At 48.8% G+C, this 23952-nt stretch overlaps 1 protein-coding gene across 1 annotated transcript in view; it reads right to left on the reverse strand.

Moving 5' to 3' along the window:
- Positions 1 to 23952, reverse strand: part of vps13d (vacuolar protein sorting 13 homolog D) — a 32830-nt gene that overhangs the window by 5699 nt on the left and 3179 nt on the right. Inside the window, exons 10-65 of the mRNA XM_067239327.1 lie at positions 23689 to 23857; positions 23466 to 23567; positions 23055 to 23247; positions 22734 to 22916; positions 22406 to 22536; positions 22185 to 22245; positions 21919 to 22092; positions 21585 to 21715; positions 21321 to 21453; positions 18943 to 21222; positions 18673 to 18827; positions 17461 to 18546; positions 17230 to 17320; positions 16998 to 17124; positions 16712 to 16892; positions 15623 to 15805; positions 14614 to 14815; positions 14215 to 14431; positions 13839 to 14010; positions 13523 to 13638; positions 13174 to 13392; positions 12797 to 13071; positions 12543 to 12676; positions 12286 to 12441; positions 12002 to 12203; positions 11801 to 11875; positions 11503 to 11706; positions 11307 to 11396; positions 11084 to 11224; positions 10767 to 10892; positions 10387 to 10461; positions 9287 to 9392; positions 9006 to 9158; positions 8790 to 8925; positions 8589 to 8636; positions 8358 to 8508; positions 8047 to 8263; positions 7659 to 7906; positions 7358 to 7549; positions 7089 to 7215; positions 6756 to 6898; positions 6506 to 6636; positions 6240 to 6415; positions 6008 to 6131; positions 5674 to 5909; positions 5477 to 5579; positions 5195 to 5352; positions 4989 to 5097; positions 4629 to 4811; positions 4328 to 4432; positions 4092 to 4241; positions 3829 to 3978; positions 3580 to 3676; positions 3154 to 3302; positions 2679 to 2813; positions 2437 to 2604 (exon numbers count right to left, since the gene is read on the reverse strand). Coding sequence (XP_067095428.1) covers positions 2437 to 2604; positions 2679 to 2813; positions 3154 to 3302; positions 3580 to 3676; positions 3829 to 3978; positions 4092 to 4241; positions 4328 to 4432; positions 4629 to 4811; positions 4989 to 5097; positions 5195 to 5352; positions 5477 to 5579; positions 5674 to 5909; positions 6008 to 6131; positions 6240 to 6415; positions 6506 to 6636; positions 6756 to 6898; positions 7089 to 7215; positions 7358 to 7549; positions 7659 to 7906; positions 8047 to 8263; positions 8358 to 8508; positions 8589 to 8636; positions 8790 to 8925; positions 9006 to 9158; positions 9287 to 9392; positions 10387 to 10461; positions 10767 to 10892; positions 11084 to 11224; positions 11307 to 11396; positions 11503 to 11706; positions 11801 to 11875; positions 12002 to 12203; positions 12286 to 12441; positions 12543 to 12676; positions 12797 to 13071; positions 13174 to 13392; positions 13523 to 13638; positions 13839 to 14010; positions 14215 to 14431; positions 14614 to 14815; positions 15623 to 15805; positions 16712 to 16892; positions 16998 to 17124; positions 17230 to 17320; positions 17461 to 18546; positions 18673 to 18827; positions 18943 to 21222; positions 21321 to 21453; positions 21585 to 21715; positions 21919 to 22092; positions 22185 to 22245; positions 22406 to 22536; positions 22734 to 22916; positions 23055 to 23247; positions 23466 to 23567; positions 23689 to 23857 — 11479 coding nt within the window. The remainder of the gene's footprint in view (positions 1 to 2436; positions 2605 to 2678; positions 2814 to 3153; positions 3303 to 3579; positions 3677 to 3828; positions 3979 to 4091; positions 4242 to 4327; positions 4433 to 4628; positions 4812 to 4988; positions 5098 to 5194; positions 5353 to 5476; positions 5580 to 5673; positions 5910 to 6007; positions 6132 to 6239; positions 6416 to 6505; positions 6637 to 6755; positions 6899 to 7088; positions 7216 to 7357; positions 7550 to 7658; positions 7907 to 8046; positions 8264 to 8357; positions 8509 to 8588; positions 8637 to 8789; positions 8926 to 9005; positions 9159 to 9286; positions 9393 to 10386; positions 10462 to 10766; positions 10893 to 11083; positions 11225 to 11306; positions 11397 to 11502; positions 11707 to 11800; positions 11876 to 12001; positions 12204 to 12285; positions 12442 to 12542; positions 12677 to 12796; positions 13072 to 13173; positions 13393 to 13522; positions 13639 to 13838; positions 14011 to 14214; positions 14432 to 14613; positions 14816 to 15622; positions 15806 to 16711; positions 16893 to 16997; positions 17125 to 17229; positions 17321 to 17460; positions 18547 to 18672; positions 18828 to 18942; positions 21223 to 21320; positions 21454 to 21584; positions 21716 to 21918; positions 22093 to 22184; positions 22246 to 22405; positions 22537 to 22733; positions 22917 to 23054; positions 23248 to 23465; positions 23568 to 23688; positions 23858 to 23952) is intronic.

Raw genomic sequence — 23952 nt, forward strand, 5'->3', positions numbered from 1 at the left:
TGTGGGCTTTTAACTGGAATGATGGATTGGGTATCATTTGTCTCAGTCAAAGACGCTCGAGAAATGCTCATTCCCTAACAAACAAAGATCCAGACTCCTTTCCCCCTCCTACCTCCTCCCCTTCTCCTCCCTTCCTCCTCCTCCCCCCCCCCCCCCCCTTCTTCCTCCTCCCTCGCTCTCCTCCTCCCCTGCTCTCCAATCCTCAGCAGGTGCCTTCTGGAAGTGGGTTTGTGTTACAGGCAGTGGGAGGTTAGGCTCTGTGTAAACACACTCTGGGCCTCCGCCACGCTCACTAACTCGCTCTGCGAGCCAGCGCCAGGCATGAACTTGAGATGACCCTGCCTAGCAAAGTCCCCGGCGAGTTCATCGGAAGGCCAGCACCAAATCTCTCCTCCTCCTACTCCCCCACTCCACCCTTTGTGAAACTAAACCAATACACTTACCAGACCTCTCCCAGGGGTAGGAGGAGGGAGATGAGAATGCTTTCAAGTTTATGTCTCCCCTTCCAGCACGCACACACGCACACACACACACAGTGTGAGAGTGAGGGGTGTGTGAGAAAATGAGACCATAGTATCACTAATGAAGCGGGTGAAGGTGAAACTAAACCCAGCCAAGAACAAGGCAACGATTCAAAGGTGATTCAAATGCAGTAACCCGCTGCAACATGATACACACAGACAAACACACCAAAGTAATTGAATGACGTTAACAAAGCATCATTGGAACTCTGAGATTATAGACATCCAGATATTCTCATTTTACCTCTCAACTAAAATGCTAAACAAAATGTAGCCTACCACTCATCTTTCTCGTCAATGCCTCATCTATAGTCTTTTTGGGAAGGGGAAGTCATATTCCGGGAGTTCTCTGTCACTATGGGTCTTTAACCTGTACTAGGGAACGAGCTGAACAGACCAAGCCATAAAAAAGAGCGAAGCTCCCAGAAGGCTTGTGAAAAGATAATAAACATCAACCTGAAATGCAGACGAAGAACCAGTGCCAATGGCAAACGGCACCAGGGTATAAAAACAAAGGCAATCCGGAATCCAACTAAATTAAATTCACTGTCAACCAAGTCATACAAATAACTTACCATACTTTTTGTAGAACTGTTGGAAGTTAGCATTCGGTTCTTAATTCACTATTAAACACACTGATTTAACAACATTTTTAAATAACTTTTTTCCATTGGATACTGTTGAATGGAATTTTTATGAGTCAGTTTAATGTTTTGGCAGGGATTGCCAATGCAGCAGGGGCTTGTATTTTGTTTCTGCTCACCAGGCTTAGCGGGTGGGTATGAAGGAAAACAACGTTTTCCCCCAAAACATAAAATAACCTGAAAATGAAGGATCTAATCCACCTGTGGCTGACAAGTTCATAAGGACTACAGACAGGCACAGCAGTCTTATTTCACTTATACATAGTAAACCAGTGAGAATACTTAAAATGAAGAAAGCCCACATTTTCGTCAAAGAAGAGCTGAATTGCACGACACTCTCTCAGTTCTGCAGCAGGAGACTGGATAACTAAGCGATTCTGTTTGTCACCACTAACAGCAGGCAGGGCCTTGCAGCTGAAACCTGGCCCGGGTGAGTGGTGGGTGTGGGGGCAATTGGCCGGTCAAGAGCTAGGGCTGGGGCTGTGTGACCCGGTCGACTGGCTGTCTCACACTCATGACATCAATGCCACAGCACAAATGCGAGTAAATTGTGTGCAGCAAAAGAGGACAAAGAGACCACAGAGAGCGGGGACTTAGAGAGAGAGAGAGGGGGGGGGGAGTGAGAGGGAAGGGGGGGAGAGAGAAAAAGGGCGAGAGAGTAAGAAAGAGGGAGACCCTTTAAGAGAGAGAAACAATGTGAGACATGAGGGAAAGTGTGAGAGAGGGAGGACAAGCCACAGAGAGAGGGAAGGAAAGAAACAAGAGGAGAGAGTTAGAAAAGGAGAGAGCCCTGACAATAATCTGGCTGTTACAAAAAGGCGGGGAGTCATGACGTCTGGGGGATTTCTCCAGCAGCATGCTGGGAGCTGGCTATGGGGCCCGGAGAGAGAGAGAAGAGGACTGGGTTGGGCTGGGCTGGGCTATAGACTGATGAACAGGGAAACAAGTACAAAATAACAATATTGCCAACACTACTATATCTTAAAACCACTACATAGTTGTCAACTTAGTAAGACTACAGAGCGGTGACATTTGCAACTGAAATTGTGTGAATTCCTCGTGAAAAAATAAAAAAATAAAATTGCAAGCCTAATTTACAGTTGTTTGTATAAACATAACATAACATAGTGAAAATCAAACTAAAGGCCAATGATAACAAGAGGTCAACAAGGGGGTCTAACCCACGATTGAAAAGAAGGGGGAATAAGAAACACATGGTCAACAAGCTGCGGGTCAACCTCAGAGAAAGGAAGGCATGTCCATGACCGTACCTTAGCTGCAGAGTTGGACACGCCGTGGGTGACGTTGCGGATGAGACCGCCCACGTTGCCATACTTGATGAGCTCAGACACGCCCTCGCTGACGTCGTTAAGGAGCCCCATGGGGTTACCGAGGAAGTCCACGGAGCCCAGGATCTGAGCCGCCTGGCTGATCAGCTCCTACACACAGGAAGGAGGGGGTTAGGTGAGGCCGACATTCAGACAGCAGGTAGATGTAAGGGTGGGCCCCTCACCTCCCGGAAGTGCTTGAGGATGTCATTGAGGATGATTTCCTGGGTCTCGTAGGGGTGCACGCGTGTGAAGGGATACATGTTGATGACGGCGTCCTCAAAGCGGATGAGTGGAATTCCCAGGGTGCTTTTGAGAGCCTGAGTGTGAAGCATAATGAGAATTCCATTGGCTCTCTGTCACTGACTGACTAATCAATGTGTTACTTCAAAAGCTAAATCAATCCACGTTTCAGTTTGAGAATTTCTGACACACTAGATATAAGACAAAAGGTATATAGCACCCCCATGAGTAGAGAAGGAGTAATAAAAAAAAATTATTGTTGCTTTCAACACTATTCCTTGTTATTGTCCAACATTTTTTTGTTTTTGTTTTTATGCATCTCAGTATCTATAGCATTGCAATGACATAAAACCAATAGAGCCTACTGCCTGGTTCAGTTTTAGTACCTAATATCCATTTATGACAGCGGTATGTTACCTTGAGGTCTGGGGGGAGCTTGTGTGAGGTGAACACGCTCAGCTTGACCTGAGGAAGGCTGATCTTAAGGTTCTCAAAGTAGTATCGCTTAGGGGCTCCCGCCTCCTCGCTGACCCGCTCATACAGGTTCTCGTCCAGCTTCTCAAGCTCTGAGCCAACAAACAACACTTACATTTAGTCATTTAGCAGACGCTCTTATCCAGAGCGAATTACAGTAAGTACAGGGACATTCTCCCCGAGGCAAGTAGGGTGAAGTGCCTTGCCCAAGGACACAACGTCATTTGGCACAGCCGGGAATCGAACTGGAAACTTTCAGATTACTAGCCCGCTTCCCTAACCGCTCAGCCACCTGACTCCCTTTGGTGAAACCTCTCCAAAATCAACCATGCGTGAAGCTGCCTGGGGAAGGAACAGGCATCCACCCACCTGCTTCTGTGTGTCCATAACCGAAGAAGCTCAGCAGTTTGAGCAGGAGTTTCTCCTCGATGATGACGGTGAAGCGGCGGGCAGTGACCATCAGGTGCTGTGGAAATACCAGGGCGTTACCTCAGTCTCACGTCTTCCTCTCAACCGTAATGCAGGAAGTGTGACAGCAAATCCTTTCGTTTCGTACGCCACCACGTTTACTTTAACTTGCCCATTGGTTTAAGAATGGAATTTGCAAGAGGGCCTCACCTTGAAGAGGTCGGTTAGCATGAGATTGCTAGGAACCTTGACCGAGTTGATCTGCAGGGCGGAGCCAGTATCAACAATGCTGCTCTCACTGGAGCCAGGGCTCACACACAGCATCACCGGCTGAGTGGTGCCCAGGAGCTGGTTATCCACCTGGGAGAGGGAGAGGACCCACTTTCACAACGGTGTGTGGAAGGCTAACTTGATGCTGAGGAGGGTTTATGAAGGGCTTGATGGACGATGATAAAAGCCTTGTGGGTCATCACCTGGATGTTCTGAACACTGAGCTCCAGGACCTCGTTAGTGGCCGTGCGGGTGAAGTGGATGTCGATGCCCGACAGAGTGGTGAACACCAGCTCCTCCGGCAGCTTGTTGACCAGGGACAGACCCACGCCCTCCTCCAGGTTCACCAACACCTGGAGGCCAGACGGAGACGGCTCAGTACACCAACACACACGGTTCTGTTATACATGTTGTGTTCTGATGTGACTAGGAGCTGAACCTCTAGCTCCTGCTCAGGGTCCTTCTTCTGAACGGGGTCTTTATTCTGGTCTTCCTCAGTGCTTGGGGAGGTTCGGTTCATCCGCCTCTGGTTAAAGTCACTGATCTAGACACAGCACCACACACCCAATCAGCAGACTCAAACTAGGTCATTTAGTATTTAAATAAGCATGCATTATTTAGTCACCTCCAATCCCAAGTCTCCTCAAATCAAATTGAGTAGATTATAATGCATGAAGCATATTACACCAGCTGAAATCTAAACAGTGTTTGGATGTGCAGTGGCAGGAGGAGTCTCTAACCTGCAGAACTCGTGTGGGTCCGTCAGGCAGCACCTGGACAGAGAGGACCCCAGAACCTGGTCTCATCTTCTGGTTGATGAACTGCTGCTCAGGACCTGGCTCCATCAGGACCTGGTTCTGAGATGAATCTGGCCCCAGGACCACCTCCGCCCCATCAAATAGTCCCTCCACACCACCCTTAGCCTTGAAGAAGGTATCAGAACAAACATGGGAAAGCAGTTAGAGGCAATCAATAATCGAGCCAAGACATGCCATCAGAGTCAGCAGTAAATCTTCCTTAGACAACGCCAAATTGAGGAAATGAGAAGAAATGAGATTATCAGAGGGGTATGTTAAGAGTGGGCACTGGAAGATCTCCACCTGAACCACCAGCCGGGGGAGGCCACAGGTCAGCATGCTGGAGCTGAAGTGCCATGTCTGGGTGGTGCTGCGACGTGGGTCTGGCCTCCTCAGCATCAACGGCTCAAAGCTGGAGGGACAAGCAGAGTCAAAACATGAAGCATTTACAGTGTGGATTATTATATACGTACAATTACTGGGTGAAGTCAAGAGGCGGGCAAACTGACCTGTTGTCAGTGACGGCTGCCAGTCCAGCAATGTCCAGCACCAGGGACGAGTCCAGGGGGCGGGGCTGGGCAGGCTTGCTCTGGGGAGGGGAGGAGCCTTCGTGGCACAGCATCCCTGTGCCGGTCATCCTCCACAACTGGGACCGCTTCCCTGGCTCCTAAGGCAGAGAACGGGAACATTGGCAAGGAGAACGTTGTAAGGAACTGGTTTCGACTGTGTGCTTCTAGTGGATAACTTGTACAGTGGGAGACTTCCAGGAACATTTTAGAGAGCAGTTAGACCTTTTTCTTGAGGATGACTCGCTGGGTCTTGGGCTCCACATCCAGCACCAGCTCAGCACAGCTCACCAGGCGCTTCTTCCCCACAGGCCTCTTCCCAGCGTCTCTGCAGGAGAACAGCACATCACACTCAGCCAAACATCTCAGCGGAGCACCATAATACTGCTAAATGAGTCAGGGCCAAGAGAGGAAAAGCGTACTGGGAGAAGGTGTGTGTAGCAGCTATGTAGATGAAGTTCTCGTAGTAGAGCTTGTTGTACTCCCGGAAGAAGTTCATATCGGCAGTGACCTCCGAGGAGCCTGCCCCCTTAACAATGAGGGTGAGGTAGGGGGGCAGAGTGGGCTCATCACAGGCAAAGTCCAACATGGAACCTGCCTTCACCTCGGTGTGCAGACGGATGTCAACCACCCCATGCTGCCAGAACTGGATGGGCACCTGCCAAAGAACCAGTCATGTTTAATACAGTATCCAACATTTTTGGGTCATAAATGGACAGCAGGATGGATTGATCCTTGGAGGCAGTGTATTTCTACCTCTGATATGTTGTCGATCCTGAACGGGGGAGGCAGTTGGTCGGTGTCGCTGAAGGAGATCTGATAGGTGGCACCTTTCAGTGTGATTTCAGCCCGCAGGAAGAAACAGTTCCCCAGTGTGTCCCTGTCAGGAGGAAAAGACACAGAGGCACTTCAGTGATCTTTAAGAACTGACAATATCTTTCGGTGTGGAAGAGTGATCTTCTTAAGTTGATCCACATTCTAGGCTTACCTCATGTTGACATGGAAGGACTTGGGCTTGTTGACCTCGAACCCTCCAGACCAGGTGCAGTCGGGCGTGTCCATGAGGCGGACGCACAGCAGCTGGTCGTAGTCGTTCCTGGGCCAGTGGAAGACCACGCTGGAGCCCGGCAGGGTGGAGATGTAGCCCTCAGGGTTGGCTGTGCCCTGGCAGGCACAAGGGTCCAGCAGGAGTTACAAACCAAGAGCCAATTTAAGACTAAATCGTGTCATACTCTGTAATGCCTCTGGTCTCACCTTTCCCCTGGCAAACTCTCTCTGTGAGAAGGCCAGTTTGTGCGTAGAGCGGTTGTCCAACAGGTAACGGGGGGCAAAGGTCACGATGTGGGTGTCTCTGTAGCGGCCCTTCCCTTTGCGGACGTTGATGCCTGTGGTGTACAGAAGCAGTAGCTACAAATGAAAGTATGTGATGCTAGAGTTTTTAACTATCTTGTATCTCTGCAGTTCAGTTTCATTTCAGTAGTATAGTTCCACTAAAGCATCATACCTATGTTGTAGATGAGTCCTGGCCTGTTCCCATGCTGGATGACCTTCACCGCTCTGACTCCACTACCTCCGTCCAGAGAAAAACCCTGACACCAACCAGGAACCCCGTCTGGATGGATGCCCTTACCAATCCGCATCGTGCACCTGGAGGGCGAGGCAGAGAAGAATATACTGATGGAGCAATGGGCAATAAAAAGTGAAATGCTTGAGATCTGGAAGTACTAGAACGCCTCAATGAATATGTAATCCACTCAGTCTAACTGAAAGCTTGACATACTAAAGAGAGTAAGGGATAGGTCGAGAGTTGGAACCACCACATGAGCCGTTGTCTTACATGGCCGGCTGCTCCTTGTCAGTGTAACAGAACAGAAGTGGGCTGAGGCTCCGTGCCAGCTCATGCTCTTCAAACTGGCCAGCGGCATCTGTTTTCCCGTTGTCCTGGCGGAATATCAACGGCAAGCCTGAGGGGGCAAACACATTGGGATTCGCCTTTTCACGAGTGAACTCCTAATTAATGAATGGATAAACTAAACGAATCAATCATTTTACGTGTTAAAACTGAACAGTTGACCCTACAAAGATGTCGGGTGAGGATGAGTTTACCGGTCTTGTTGATGAGCCAGTAGGGGGAGGAGATGAGGATCTTGAGAGCGCCCTGTGCCCGTAGGATGATGCGAATGGTGAGGCACAGCAGACGCTTGTTGGCGTCGTACAGCCGCATCCGCACCACGTAGTTCTGCGTGCCAGGAGGAATCAGAAGCTCCTTACACACCGGAAAGTTCTCCAGCAACACTCCTGAAAGGACAGCAATGACACCGTCTAGGTGAAAACTTCAAAACATCATTCATCGGGGCCCCATTACTGTATCCTCCAGAAGCGAGCTACAGAGGAGGCTGGTTCTGACCTAGCTCCATGTTCTGGGAGGTGTCTGCAGCATGCAGCACGGCCTCCTTGCCAGGTTTCAGAGAGCCCTTGATGGACGTGCCCTTGATGTAGTAGTTGAGGTCGCAGGGCATCAGGTTGGCCAGTACCAAGGTGGGCAGCAGGTAGATGGTGTGGCCAGGCTGGCGGTAGATCTGCTTGGCACTGCCTGACACGGTCTTAGCAGGCTGCTGGTCCGGGTAGTTCTCTTTCTTGATCACCACACAAAACCTGGGACCAGCCAGATAAGGGGAGAGGGCAGAAATTAACGGTGTATTTGTAAATAGCTTAACATTACTGAGACACACATCTGGTCCCTTCCCTTACTGTACTGGACCCCAAAAACATGGCAATTCGCTGCTCGTGTTTACCTGAAGCTGCGTTTGAGGTGGTCCTCAAAGTCTGCGGAATGGCACTCTCTCTTGCTGCTGTTGATTTCCCCGGGCCTCTCCACACTGGTCCAGTGGATGGGCACCTTACAGAAGAAGAGACCCAGGCCTTTGGGCCGGGCCTGCAGCCTCCAGGAGGTCAGGTGCAGGGGCACTGCCAGGGCCTCGCCTGGAAGGATGGGGGGCAGCACTACCGGTTCTGGAGATGGAAGACAGGTTTGGCTTAGTCACTTTCTTCCGATAAACGAACAATCTCTGAAGTATGTAATGTAGAGTTTCAGTGACAAACTCACTGTCTGGGGCGGAGGGGCTGTCCAGACGGACCTCCATGGGCACCTCCAGGCGGTTCTTGACCATGAGGGCAGAGCGGACAGTGATCACTTTCCTGGCACTGCCCTCCATGGTGATGGAGAACACCACTCTGACAGGCGGCAGGGCAGAGAACTACAAAAGGGAGAGGATTTACACACATGCAGCAACCGAAAGGAATGTTGTCAGTGGCACCAACTGTTCAGATTACTTACATAGACATGTGGGTGTATGATGTTGGTCCTGCTGATAGGGCTTCCAACCTAGCCAATGAGAACAGTGTAAATACAGCATTATTATAGTACTTCGATGTTATAAAAACTATCTTCCAACATCATCCAATCATCACAAGCAACACATCTGTTCTTGAGAAATGAGTTGTGAGCCAGCCAAGCACACTCGTGTGTCAAACTTACAGTGTTAGAGGGATTGTTGCGATCTGGCGCTGCATAGCGGAAGAACACTCCAACTTTATCCACAGACACGGGTTTGACCTGCTCCCAGCCACCAACACGCACCAGCAACTGATGCAGCTTCAGCTCATGAGTGTGTCTGCAGAGGCAGAAGTGGCTTAGACACACAGACACACACCCCTGTGTCGACACATGAACACCTGCTGGCCCATGCTGTACCTGTGCCTGAGTTTTTCGCGGGCCTCAAACTCAAAGGGGATCTCCTCCCCTGGCAGCACCTCTCGCCACTGGCTGACGTTGTGGGTGTCGTCTGTTCCTGGCCCGTGCACGTCTGAGATGGAGTCTGCACTGCCACTGTGAGACAGCGCCACCCTGTGTCAGGGAGGAGATGACACACAGGTGATCCAGGGGGAGAGCAATAACACCACACTCCTCAGCTCATGAACTAGGACACGATATACTCCAAAAAATGTGTTCTCAGTAAGGTGAGGAGAGGTTACCTGGTGGGGGTGGTGGTGAGCGTGGCGAACCACATGGTACATCCTGTGAGGTTCCGCAGGGCGTAAGGCACGAAGGGCTGCCTGCGCTTGGACAGCTTCACGTCCGCTGGACGAGGCAGAAGCATGGACAGTCAACAACATGTCTTTTATTAACCCCCAATGACTCAAACTAATGACAAGAATCTCTTTTTATTAATCTTCTTTTTTTTTTTGGCAGAAAAATAGTAATATGATTACTATTATTATATAGTCATATATTGATACCGTCTATATCCATATATGTATATAAAATAGACAAGCACATGATGGCCATCTTAAATGAATAAGGTACATTTATTATATGTCAAATGCAATGTCCCAAACTGTAAAACAGCAACAGATTAAACACAAGTATCAATGAAGTCCTAAAAACAGAACATGAATTACTCAAGAAATAATGTCATATTACACATGATAACAAATGCACACAAATGCTGTCGTAACGATGTCTTACTCAGCAGGTACATTGATGTAGACAACCTTTCACCAAGTTGGTGACATGGTCAAATGTGTGCAACACCGTTCCCACAATGCATTTCCTTACAAGGTAAGAGTTCATGCAATGACAACACGAATGATGAAGAAACAGGCCATGCTCTTTCAAAGGTCATTCAGGCATGAGTAAACAAAAGACCCATCACACAAACTGGAAATAAAGGAAAGGGCATGAGAGAAACAGAGAGAAAGATAAAAAAAGCAGTCTTATCACTAAGGGTAACCTTATAATCTGACCTCCCAAGACTACAGCCCTAATTCAATCAAACCTGCAAGGCAGCACTTCTACTGTGTGTGTTTGTGTGTTCTCATGCAGCCAGCATCAGGGCAGCATACCCGGCACTGCATTGATATCGCACAGGAGGTTTAACTGAATTGTAGCAACTAACACCAAACAACAGGATGACTGGTCTAGCTGGTCAGGAAGGGCAGCTTGCTGGCCTGTCTCCGAGTCTCTGAGTCTCTGAGTCTCTGAGTGTCTGAGTCTCTGAGTCTCTGAGTCTCTGAGTCTCTGAGTCTCTGAGTCTCTGAGTCTCTGAGTCTCTGAGCTGTGAACAGAACTGTACCTCTGGTGTGGATCTGCTGCTCAAGGCAGGTCAAGCTGGCAGTGCTCCTAGTTCTAAGGTGGGAAAGAGGGACACCTGACAGCAGAAAGAGACAGTTATACCAGGGGAAAGACATGCAGGGCTCAGACAAGAGGGTTAGGGATCTGGAGTCATGTGACCATGACCTCTGTGAGGCTTAGGACCCGGTTATCAAAAGCAAGATATTAGTTGAGTTTTTTTTTGTTTTTTTTACAACACAGCTGACAAAGTGTTTGTAGTTCAAGCACATTCAGTATTACTAAATATTGGAATCTAAAACACAATTGTGCACATTCCATGCTAATGCAGTATTATTAGCTACTTCAGGAATGTGTGTGTGTGGGTGTGTGGTTGTGACTCACTTTGTGCAAAGCAGGGGGGGTCGACTGAGGAGCCCATCCAAGGCAGGGCTGCAGAGCTCTGCGGAGCCTGCTCTTCCTCCTTACAGTAGTCTGCCAACCAGGAACTCTTGGTGGTGCTGTACTGCTCTGTAGAGCCAGGAGACAGTGGCAGCAGGGGGAAATATGTAGACAATTAAACCAACAGCCTGTATGATCTATGTAGTATCAAAAGGGATTAGTGGGGTAATGAGTGGATTTAGGCAGCGGATGAAGCTAATCAAACAGACATAAATTCCTAGCGAACCCTGCCAGATTAGAGCAGGACTCTGACTACGTACCCAAGAGGACGGAGGTGATGTTGATGTCCAGCCTCTGCTTGGCTCGGACGGCCATCTTGAGGCGTGGCGGGTGAAGGCGGCCAGCGGCCTGCTGCTGCCAGTTGATGAAGCAGGGCCACGGCTCGATGAAGGGCTCCCAACCTGACATGACAACACCAATATTACTGTCCCACAGCTTTAACAAGGCCCGTGCTTCATCACAGCGACGTGAGGCCTGCCTCACCAGAGAGTTCTCTGTTGTAGTAGTCTCCGGACAGAGTGAAGCTGGCGTTGCCCTCCTGGGTGGAGCCGATCCGCTGAAGCACATACAACCCTGCCGTGGCAGAAAAAAAGAGGACGCATAACCTTTGACCTCTCAAAAAATGACAAGATTTAAGGACTGGCTAGATCAACAACAAAAAAAGGATCACAAGACTCACGTGAGAAGGTCACCTCAGCCAGAGGGATGTCACAGTCCAGACAGTCGTCGATGAAGCAGATACACACGCTCTCTGCTTTGACCTCGACCCCAGAGAGAGGGGTGGAAGAGTGGCTGGCAGAGTCCGAGTCTGTCCTGGCCCTGGGGTGACCCGCCATGGTCTCTGCATTCTCCAGCAGCCAGGTGGCAGCCTGGTCCAGCTGGCCTGATGGTGCCGCAAGGTTTCATTCAATCTTTTTGGCGGTACGTTATGGAGTGGCACCTGTGCTGGCATTAGACGCCATTAAGGTTTGCCTTACCTTTGCAGTGGACAAGGGCTCTCTTGCAGTCATCCTTCCTGAAGCCTAGATCCTGCAACCGTGTCAGCTGGCCCTCTAAAGACAGTGGAAAACGCCCGTTCCTCTGGTTACATTTGTCCAATCAAATATGTTAAGATCAAGACTTCAAACGATTTAGATTAATCGCATCGACATGCAAAATCCCCAAACTGAAGTGCCCACCTAGCAGAGCCTCAGTCTTGTGTCTGAAGCTGTCCTTCAGGCTGCTGGTGGGCTCCAGGCTGGCCACTGAGGTGCCTGCATGGGCACCGTCTGCAGCATCGCTGGGCTCGGGAGCGCCAGAGGTAGGGATGGATTTGGCGATAGCCAGGAAGAGCTGGACGTCATTGTAAGACAGACGGATGTCCAGAGCAGGGAACTGGATCTGTGAGGATATAAACAGACAGGTTGGGATTCGGCCATAAGAATTGTTTCTATCTTGGAATGTCAGCAGTTTGAGAGCCCACCTCCAGCAGAGGGGGGAAGTCCTCCATGTTGAAGGCGTCCAGCAGGCCGGAGCTGCTCTGGTAGGTGGGGCTTCCACACAGCTCCACCTGGATGTTGACAGGGTCGATGATGGACAGGGCTGTCTCCTGCTCGCTGCCCAAACAACAGGAGAACACCTGGGGTGGGAGGAGAGGGAATTGAAGGTCACATTAGAAACAGCTTTAAACTAAAAAAAAACAAACATTTGACTGCACATGAACATTACTGAAGTGGTCACCTCGATGCCGGCCAGGCTGCCAGAGAAGGGGCGGTCCAGAAGACGAGGCTTATACGTGAGAACGGTGGTGCCCTTCAGAATGATGGCACTGGTGTCCAGACAAGACGAGTCCTCTACCACCACAAACTCTGTGCCTGAGGGGAAGATAACGTTTAGACAGATTTCAGTTCACATCCAAGCATTCATGGTGTTCTGGTTGTATCAAGGAGTTTGAATGTAGTGTATCTAGTCCGGTCCAGTATGTCTTCTCTCACCTGTCACGTTGACCTTGACCTCTAGGTAGCGGTCCTGGGTGACCGTCACTGTGGACCTCTTGGTAACCACCCCACTCTTCACCGTCTTGGGCATGACTGCCCCCGCGTTACCGGGGTCGCTGTTGCCGCTGGGCCAGCGCTGGCGGGGCGGGGCGCCCGCTCCATCCTCCGCGGGCATCCGCAGGAAGTCACGTACCAGCTGGAGCCAATCAAAAATGAGGAAGACCCTCAAGTTGTTGAGCACCACGGTGAAACAGGAGGAGTCCCGTGTGGATCTGATGTAGGAACAGGGGGAAAAGGATTCAGTATAAGTGTCTGATGAAAAACCCACCCATAGTTACCAACATTCCATTTCACTGAAGTGAACTGACATGTACCTGTAATGCAGCTCAAGCTGCAGTGATGCCCGGTTGGTGCCTGTCTTTGAAGGCTGGAGGATGCAGTCAAAGACATTGTGCTTGGTCCTGGTGCCCGCGCCCGTGTTAGCTCCAGTGTAGCGAGTGTCGTATGCCAACAGGGAGTGAGACACCAGGTTGACAGACTTGGACCCGTTTGAGAAACTCTCAAACAGCAGCTTGGATTTCATGAAGTCAAACCTTTTGAGGGAGGGAGGAATTCGTTTCAAAGGGGAGACGGAAAATGCCTGAGAAGCCCTGCCTCGATAGTATCATTTGCATGTGTCTTCAGGCGACAACACAAACACGAAATAAGAGGCCGAAAACCCACCTGGCTAGTGAGCATTTCTGGGCGCTAGCGTTCGGCTTGTCGAACAGCTCCAGACTGACATTCATCATGTCAACAAGGAGAGACAGGCTGGTGTACACATCACCACTCAACACCGTCTGCAACCAAGCAAAAAAATAGCTCTTTCAGAACTACTCTTTTTAGAATAGAATCATAATTCTGAATTCAATATCTTTCAATTCAATATGGCTCTACCCTGAGTGGAAGGCAGCCACTTGTTATTAATGTACCATTTAAATGTGACAGTGTTTTGCGAATGAGGGGATGGCTGCTTGTGCGTGACTGGCTGTGTTCTCACATAGCTGCTGGGGTCCTGCAGGTTGTATGGGCGGAGGAACTCCTCCACAGGTTCCCCCAGGTTGTTATCCAGGAGCCCTCTGATCAGCTGGTAGCGCTCCAGGTCCAGGGAGCAGTGGACGGACGACAGGCTGCCGTGAATGGACATGTCTGGCACGGCGTGACTTAGCTCCCTGGTGGCACGTAGAAAAGATTTAGGATAAAGAATGTGTTATGTGTGAAGATCACCCCTCAGGTACCTTCAGACAAATGTGCATAACAACAATGAAATTCAACCAGGTTGATCCAGTTATTCCAGCACGCCCGGTTTCTGCTTGACACAGATGCCCATCTCCAGTTATTCCAGAAGTGAGAGGTACATGCAGACCTAGCCTTACTTGTCTAGGTTGCGCTCCACCTTGAGCTGCAGGCGGCAGCGCTCCTTGAGTAGGTTGTCTCCGGTGCGCCGCACAGAGTAAGATGGGAAGACCAGGTCAGAGTCCGGCTGCTTCCCAGCACTGTCCCACGGCTGGCAGGGCAGACGCTCCGCGGCAAAGATGTCCATCTCCTGCAGGTCCAGGGCTATACAGTCCAGCAGGCACACATGGTCCTCCACTGCATTTACACACAGGAAGAATATTAGGATCTATTCAACCCTATATCTATATAATTGTTTTTTTTATCAGGTTAGATAACATGATATATAGGGTTCTTGACAGCACAGGTGGTGGTTGCAGTCATTTGAACTGCCTGATGTGGAGATGGCACTGATTAAGTGTTCACTGTAACAAACTCACCCAGGTAGAGGGACGTGTCCTCCTCAGGGATCCTCCCAGCAGCAGGGGGCTGGGGCCGGTCCAGGGTGAACCCTGAGGATGTGGTGGAGGAGGCGGTGGGGCCGGAGGAGGCGGAGGGGCCGGGGGCTTTAGTCTTCTCAGCAGGCTCCTCCTCACTGCTCTTGGCTGCTGAGCTCTGTGGCTGGGCGCTGCTCACACGGTCCTTCAGTCACAAATGTTAAATCGTTAGTGATATGTTTGATGACGTAAAAAAAAAAAAAAAATCACAAAACAGTAACATTTTCTACAATTAACCTCCTTGTATAATTTTTTTTTAATGTATTAACAAAGCATACAAATCACAGCAATATAGGAAGTGTTTCCCCCATCACTGACTGACAATTACTTTGGACAGCCTTTACTAAGATGTCAAATGTCAAATGTAGGGCCATTCAGCAGGTGCTCAGGGAAACAGTAGGCATGGAAGAACAATATAGGCCTGGAGATTGAGGGTTTGCAGTTCATCAAGAAATAATCCAATAAACACACCAAACCAAGCTTCACATCAAAAACATGCCAGAGTACCTTGTAATGGGAGGGATCCTTGTAAGCATTTGCATGCAATATCAAATTCTTGACAAACACAATACAACAATCAATTTTATATAAATAACATATATTACCATCCTAATGTGTCTAGCAAAAACTGTAACAGACAAAACTTCAAACAAAGACTACACATTTCTTAGAGTTATGGATCTGCTTGCATAACCAACTCATGCTCAAGTTAAATCTCTGGACACCTTGTATATTCATGAAGCACTTCATCTTTGACATATAATATATAAAAATAACTCAACTGAAGCAGAGATGCTGTTATCATTCTTCCTTGATATAAAATGCTTCATAAATAGAACCATGTTAGGTCATGTCAGGGCAGTGGGAGTCTAACGAAAACAAAGTTGCGCTTCATGCAAGCAGAACTCACCAGAGATGGGAAAAAAGCATGTGCCATGGTAAGTTTCTCTACCTTGTCTCTGAGTGAGAAGGTACCATGGGTGCCTGCAGGCAGGAAGGAGTTGCGCACACGCAGCTGGCCCAGGTTGGCCACGATGAGGCGTGGTGAGCGGGAGCTCTCGGGGATTAGAAGCACAGGGGCGCCCGCCTCGATGTCCAGCAGCACACGGGACGCTCTCTGGGGCCGCTCACGGACCTGTGAGGCAGGCGCACATTGGAGGCAGAGGGGGTGAGGTTGGACGATATGGGTGGACAGACGAGGAAATGAGGGGGTTGTCTATTTTTAGCCCTCTCTAATGAAGTTAGGCTACAGAGTGATCTTTGCTGCTACTCCTGAACAGGTGCTCAAGGCTAGAGAAAGATTGAAAAGGCTGACATGGTTTGAATAAAGGTTCAAAAGGACAGGAGACATGCATGTAAATCATATTTTTGTAGTGCTTGGACTCTTTCTTAAAGAATTATGTTGGTATTACCAACAAGGGATATTGGAACTAAGAGCAAATTGAAGTTGTGAACGTGATATTGGGAGTCAGGTGGCTGAGCGGTTAGGGAGTTCACCCTACTTGCCTCAGGGGAATGTCCCTGAACGGGGGAATGTCCCTGAACCACTGTAAGTCGCTCTGGATAAGAGCGTCTGCTAAATGACTAAAATGTAAATGTAAATGATATCCGCCTAGTCAGTGACCTGTATGGGGCTGGGATTTAAGTGGCAGGTTGCCCAGAAATGGGCTTCAGTGTCCAGCCACAACACAATAAAGATGGTCACCAAGCCTTAAGTCAGTGTGAGGGAGATTAAAGGTGACAGTTTCCTAGCCAGGCCACCCATGGAACCAACTGGCCCAGCACAGAACATATTAGAGGGACAAAGCCCCAACAAATTATTTAATACTTAAATATAGAATTGTATTTTACGTATATTATGTATATAATACAGTGTTGACTGGCAAAGGTCACTGTTAAATCTATCCCATTTTGTGTGACACTTGTTTTGTTCAGAAGCTTTGTAAGATTGAATGTTGGAGATAGCATGGTTACAGTATTAATATTAAAACCACCGCTAGAGCTAGACAAGAAGAATTGATGACCCAAGGGCCAAACCTACAGCCTGGCCCTCCATTGCCGCCCTCTGCCTGCCAAGGACGTCCTGCAGCTGGGTGAAGTGCTGGATAAAGGCCACCACCTCTGCCTGGAAGCGTTGTGTGTGGACATACTGGACAGAGGCCATCTGTAAGGACACCTTGATGTCACATTCCCTCTCCAGGTCTGGATCAGGCTGTCCATACCTAGACAGACAACAGTAGCGTCAACAGACTGGTAGAAATACAGGCCCATCTGAAATATTATGTATTAAAGATACGAGTAATTAATGTGGTCCCGGGGTAACATACTTGTGGATGTTAAAAACGAGAGCCTCTCCACCTCTTGTGGTGAAGCGCTCCCTGTAGAGGTCACCATGTGGGGTCAGGTCACTCAGAGACAAGCTACCCAGACTCCCCTGCAACCCCAGGTCACCCTCTAAAATACAGGACATTGGTTTGACATTACAAACACATTTTTTGGCTTCACCAAACCTCTGTTGTTCCTGCAAATATTGAGACACACAACATTTTGGATACTAACCAAGCATTTCTAGGTGAGCTGATAGTTTGGACACACTCGCTTTAGCAAGTTCGTTGGTCTTCTTGTTTAGAACAAGAGACAGGGAATGTACCTAAGAGTGAAACAGAGTTAGAACATTCAAGGATTTTTAATGACAGACACTGGGGTCAGCTGAATCACCATTTTGAATTCACAATTATATAAAATAAAAACCCCAAATTCCGAAGAAGCAGGATATTACTACTGAAGTACCTTTAGATCAAGTTTGGTATTGACCACCTCCACCTCCTCTTCCACAATGTCTGGGTACATGTCTCCCAAGTCAGGTTGGTACAGAGGATGCCCTGGCATGGGCAGGGGGGACATGGTGGGCACCTTGACCGCGTGGTTGTTGGCAGTGGAGCCGATGCCAAAGAAGTCCAGAATGACCACCCAGGTCTGCAGCGTGATCAGCACGTCTAGGCAGTTAAAGTCAACATCCACACTTCGCCCAATGCTGCCATAGCGGGTCTTGAACTCTGGATGCCGTCTGTCCACCAGTAGCACATTGATGTGCACCAATGAGTCATCAAAGTCTGGGGTGGGTTGTGGGGAAGGGCTTTGTCTTGTGGGGGATGGTGGAGGAGTGCTGGGGCAGGCAGGGTCTTTCTTGCTCTTGCGGCTGCTGGCAGACGGGGTACTGGGATGCCTCTGGTAGAGCTGGAAGACATTCTGAGCCTCCTCCATGTGAGCAGGCAGGGAGCGGGGCATTTCTGGGTACAAGGCATTGGAGGAAGAGGGGCAGCTCTGAGACAGATACTCCTTAGGGCTAAATGTGGAGGGCTTTGGGGCACCACGGGATATCATCAGATGTTTGTACTTGGACTCTGGGTTCTGTTCCAGGAGGTCCTCCATCTGCAGGGAGCGCAATGTCAGCTGGACAGACAGGGAATGGGGGTGATCCTTAGTGAAGTCACCTTCCAGGTCTTGGAAGCGTAAGCTAACAAGTCCCTGAGAGCCCTGGGTGAGGTCAGCACTGAGCTGCACCTGAAGTTCTGCCACCCGAAAGGTGGCGTGCACCTGAGTGAAGGAAGGTGGCTGGAATGGGGGGCTGTGGGCCTGCAAGGGCTTGGGAGCTGAGAGCGAGTTTGACAAGGAGGAATAGGAGAGGCTAATGTGGGGTGGGTCCCGGGCAAAAAGTCCTCCCTGGGGGTCTGGAAAGCGGTGGGGTTTGGTGGAGGAAGGGGTGGGGGGTGGCGGGGTGGGAGGCTGACTGGGAGTCACTCGATGTTCTTCAATGAGAGAGAGGTTGTCCAAGGTCTGTAACACCTGCTCGTACACAGGCTTGGCCAGGAACACCTGTGTAAAACAAAGTAAAATACTGTATCATCAAGTGACACCATTCTACTCACATTGAAAGGGTCAATTGGTTACAATGGACATCATTATCAATCACAGAAAAACATTGATATAGTATTGTCATACCTGAACTGGGTTAACAAATTTGCCTTCAACTCTGAGTAGTCCTGTACTTTGATAAGGTTCCTCCGTAGTTAGAAAGGGGAACTGGGTATCTTCCTCATCGATAGAGACTTTCTCCAAGGTAAACTGAATAGTTGTGTCTTTCAGAATATGAAAGGCTGTGTGAGAAAATGGAAACAAGTAATGACTTCAATTATTACAAACTATGTACCTGGACACAAAAGTGGTCACTCATCCTGCAGTCAACTCATTCATCAAATAATTAACTCTCACCTTTTCCACGGCTTAGAGATTCAAAGAAGTCATGGCGGGTAAACTGTGGCTCCTCCTGATTAGCATTGCTATTATGGGAAGGGGACATGCTGGAGCCAGAACTGCTGTCATTTCTGGTTGGCTTTCGTAAAACAAGGTGACTTGTATTGAGCGAGTAGAGTCGAATATCCTTTACCAACACCTGTAACCTCTCACCTTGAGACTCCTGCCCAGTCACAAAGTTCTGTATGGTTATACTTCCTAAATGACCAACCAGAAGTTCGGGGTGACCAGGTTTACGAGGGATGGATACGACAGGTGAGTCAATGCTGACGTTCAGGGTCAGTTTCACCATGAATGAGTCTAAAGTGGGTTCTTCCTCCTGTATAGTGAGATCCTCCTCATCCTCAAAGGGATAGGTCCAGTTAGGTCCACTTTGGCTCTGAGTCCGAGATCTCCTGGAGGGCGTCTCAAAAAGAGAAACCATCCCACTGTATTCTGCAGTCTTGGTGGCCAGCACTGTGGACACTTTAGTAGCAGCTGTTTTCAGCATAGATCTGAAGTTGTCCTCCACCTCGTTGGCAGACAGACTGAGCTCTTTCAGGAACTTGGCAGAATGGTTGTAGTGTAAGGATGCCATCTGAAGCTGTAAAGAGCACTCTCCTTGAGACTTCTCCATGAGGCGAAAGTTCAAGGCCTCCGAAGGGGAACTTCCAGCACCTGCAAAGAAGGCTACCCCTCCAACTGAAGAATCTTCCTCTACATTCCCAATGCTGACCACAAACTGACTCCTCCCTCCTTCCTGAGTAAGGTCAACCAGCTGCATGGACCCTAGCGAACCATTAACATCCAGACGGCTGCCCATGGACACATTGACCTTGGTGCCATTAATGCTGGCAGTAGCTATCTTTATACCTTTCTTTTCCCTGCCAAGGACAGTCCCTGTGGCCACGGTACGAAGGAGTAGTAGGTTGAGCCGATGGATCTCCACCGTTAGCTCTTTGTTCTGATCGTAGGTGGACTGGAAGGTCTCATCCTGGTCCTCACCTGAAGGTAATGGAGAGGGCTGCTGAGTTGATGGAGTCCAGGTAGATTCCTCCTTTGGGAAAGACTGCTGTAAGAACTTCAATAGCTCCACCATGGTTTCTGGGTTGAGGATGATGTCCAGGTTGTTGACCTGCAGGGTGGTTACTTGGAGCGAGCTGTCCAAGTTCATGGAAGGGCAGTCAGAACTGACAAACTGGTACTCCAGCCTGATTAGGGCTTCCTGGTCCCTGAGGAAGGAGCTGAAGGGAGAGATTTTGTCAAAGAGCATCCCAGAGGATGAGCCACGATGAAAGGATGGGTGCTCAGGGGATCTTCCCTGAGGCGAGGTGGGGGAGGAAGGTTGGCTTTGACGGAGGCTGCCTGTGGGCACATCAAAGCTGAGGTGTTTGTGAGAGGCCACCAAGAGGTCAAAGTCAGAGCCATAGGTCTGTAACGTGTCCACCAGCAAGAGTCCATGAACAGTTAGAGAAACCTCAGCATCATAAGGCCGCTTCACAAAGTGGGCATTGGTGCCAAAGACCTTAAGGACTGAGATGTAGCGTCCGTTGCTCTCCACGCCCAGCTGCATGTAATTAATGTTGAACTCGGCCAGGAGGAGCCGAGACTCCACCAGGACTTCTCGTGTGTGCTGCTCCAGGGTCATAACACTCTGGGTCAGGTTTTTAGCTGAGCCCTGGAGTTTCCACTGGCTGTCTTCTCTTTGAAAGATCTTCTCATGGCGCAGTGTCAAGGGGTCTGGGGATTTGACACTCTGGCCTTTTCCCTCGATTTCCTCTCCATCTGCAGGAGTGCTAAGCCGGGCTAGGCAGCTCCTGAGCGCAGTCATCTTCTCCAGGTTGATGTGTACCTTCAGGTCTGGTAGAGTGCCTGAGAGGACAGCCCCGGGGAGCTGGGGATCCGAGGTGTAACGCAGCCTCTGCTCCAGCTGCAACAGCACATTGAACTTCTCTACCACATGAGTGGGCCCAACTTCACTCTCCTGGAGGTGCTTCCAGTTGTCTTTGTATCGACCTACCATGATCTGCAAGTCTTTGAAAGATAGGGAATACTTTTCATACAGGTTTCTGCAGAAGGCCTGAGCGCCCTCAGGGGACTTAAAGCTGGGGAGTTCATGGCTCTTAGTGTGGTCTTTGGACATGGTCTCAAATTCAGGGGCTGGAGACTCTGGAGGTGTGGCCAGTGGAGTCTGGTACTCTTCGTCACTCAGCTCCTCTCCCTCTGGCTGAGAGATCTTGGACTTGGCTTTTGTGTCCTCTTTAGAAAGCAGAACAGGGAACAGGTTTATACCTTTCAGCAAATGCAAAAAAGAAAAACTATCTCAGACAAGCCTTGAGCATGATAAGCTAATTTACCTTGAGAGTTAGTGAGAAGAATGCGGCCCAGATCAACCACAACTAGCATGGGGTCCTCGGATTGAAAGTCATCAGGAAATATAACTTGGGGTGCACAGATGTCCAGCTTCATGGTCCAGCGCTTACTATTCTCCTATCGTGACACATGAAATACTTTTAGCACTAGCATTTAGCACTAAGGACATTTTTTGTATGTTTCTGATATTAGTTAAAAGTAGATCAATCGAATTATTCTGTGAGTATTCCCATTTAATTCAATCTTACAATGAACTCTCCAACCAGCAGCTGGTCGATAGTTTGTCTGATCTCTGCCTTGGTCTGCATTTTCAGCTTGTTGTACTGCCTCCTGGCCGCTTCTGCTACCTTCAGCTCCAGCTCAGACTGGTACCCAAAGCCTGAAGAACACACAGGATGAACATGACATGTTCTAAAATGTTCTTTATATTCTATTTAAATTCTCCATAAGCTGCTCTGCTCCAAAGGATCAGACATGTACATTGCCAGACAATACATAACACCAGTCACCAGCTTCCAGTTTATGATATGAATGCATGATGGCAATACACTGTGCTGTTGCAATGCTTTAGATGCATCTTACCTGAAGTATGGACCCTTCCTTTGTAGAAGAAATCAGTCACTTTCTTGATGGCTTGGGGGTTATAGATTATGTTGAGTGGGCTGGTTTTCACATCCAGTCTCCTCTCAAATGAACTTCTCGCAGGGTTGCGCTCATAGATCATTTCAAACACAGGAGGTGCTGATGATTCAGGGCCTAAAATGCAACACAAATTACAATTACATTGATTGGAGCTCAACTCAGGGCTATTGATATATTTACATAAACTGCTACAGTATATTCTATACCTGAGCTGTTTGTATCTGCACTGTAGGGCTGCCCAAAAGGTTGATTTATGGCAACTCTGTTCTGTAAGAGGGGTTAAACCATATTAGCTTTTGCACATTTAGCTACAGCATGACAAATCTTTACATTCATCTTTGATTCGTCTGTAACACAGTATGTCCACTGAACTGCTTTATTCACTGGCTCCAACTGTGTGAGCCTTGGCAGATCTGTTGTTACTCACCGGTTTGGGGGAAACTAGCACAGGAAAGATAGAGCCCTGGGTGGTGAGGTCTCTCAGGAACAGCCCACCCAGCTTAACAGAGAACAGAGAGGTCTCTGAGCGAGGCAGAGATTCCACTCCCACTTTGACCCCTGAGAAAGAATCAATACACTCCAATTCAGAACAAGCATGGTAAATAAAAAAAGCTGTGTGAATGGCCTAAGCAGAACAAAAAATAACCCAAAGCTCAATTAATTTCCACACTATTGCGTATTGCATCACAGAGGATGTTTTGCCAGTGAACACTGCCTATTTAATTTCTGTCCAAATTACCACAGAGCAGGCCTACCAGAGAACTCCAGCTGGATGACTCCACTCTCCTGGAGCGTGCCTGCCCTCCTGTCCTGGTGGAACAGTGTGACTGAACCTTTCTCCAGCAGGAACTCCAGCCGGGCAAACAGGTGGTCCCTCCTGGTGAAGGTGTTCAGTGTCTGGGAGTCTTCAAGGGGATCAAATAGGTCCTCTGTATCTGCTGGTTAGGGTAATAGAAGGACATGCTGTTATTGTGTGCATTATTATTATTATTATTATGCAGTGTGTAGTAAGGTATGGTTAGGTTTGATACATTTATTCTTGAATAGAATATAGTCTTCTGGATCACAGTACCCACCAAGGATGTCCCATGTGGCGGGCCCTGGTAAAAGCTCATCAGAGCCCCTCTCTGGGCCCTGCGTGTCTCCGTACCAACCTCCCCAACCAGGGAACCATGACTGCAGGTACTGGATCATCCCTGAGCTCCCACTCTTAGGAATTGAGCCAGTGGGAGAGCAGGGTGGGGGGTCAGAGATGGGTTCTCGTACATTCTGGAGCGATAAGAAGGAGTATATCAGATCAATTTGAAAATGCTAAATCGTAATTACATAGAACCATAATTTGTACCGGTAACCAAAGCCTTAAACCAGTCAAGTATTAGATATATTCTGAAAAAAGCAGGGCATTTCTCTCCATGGGGGTGCCAAGACCTTGATGACAGTTCAGTTAATTCCAGTTAAGCTCTATCAGTGTAATAATCTTATCTTGCCTCTGCGATCTCCTCCTGCTTGCGGAAGCAGTCATGAACTACTCCTCTTAGACTCTGCAACTCCTCCAAAGTCTGCTCCTCTTCCACTCTATCCAACTCACACTGGATAAAAAGGAAACGACCCAAACATTTCAATATTCAACCCATGTTAATTGTATGCCTTATACTGTTTATGTGTAGAATTCTGAAAGGTTTGAGAAATATAAATATGAGTGGTTTTAACCTCTTCATGTGGGTCAAGGGGCGCCCCCTTTAGTCTCTGGAAGTAGAGGTTGGTGTAGACTTGTGCATCCCGCGCACGCTGCAGGGCAAAGTCCCAGTTCCTCCTCCGCCTGAGCTCCCTGATCTCACTCAGGTTGGCATGGATTGCAAATGTCCACCACTGTCTGCAGCTAAACGCAGCACACACACACAAATGCAAAAAACACGAACCTGAATGCACATACACCGGCATAGAGAAACAAATACAAAAACCATATAGTCAAGT

The sequence above is a fragment of the Osmerus mordax genome, chromosome 7 (assembly GCF_038355195.1).
Source record: "Osmerus mordax isolate fOsmMor3 chromosome 7, fOsmMor3.pri, whole genome shotgun sequence".
Taxonomy (NCBI): domain Eukaryota; kingdom Metazoa; phylum Chordata; class Actinopteri; order Osmeriformes; family Osmeridae; genus Osmerus; species Osmerus mordax.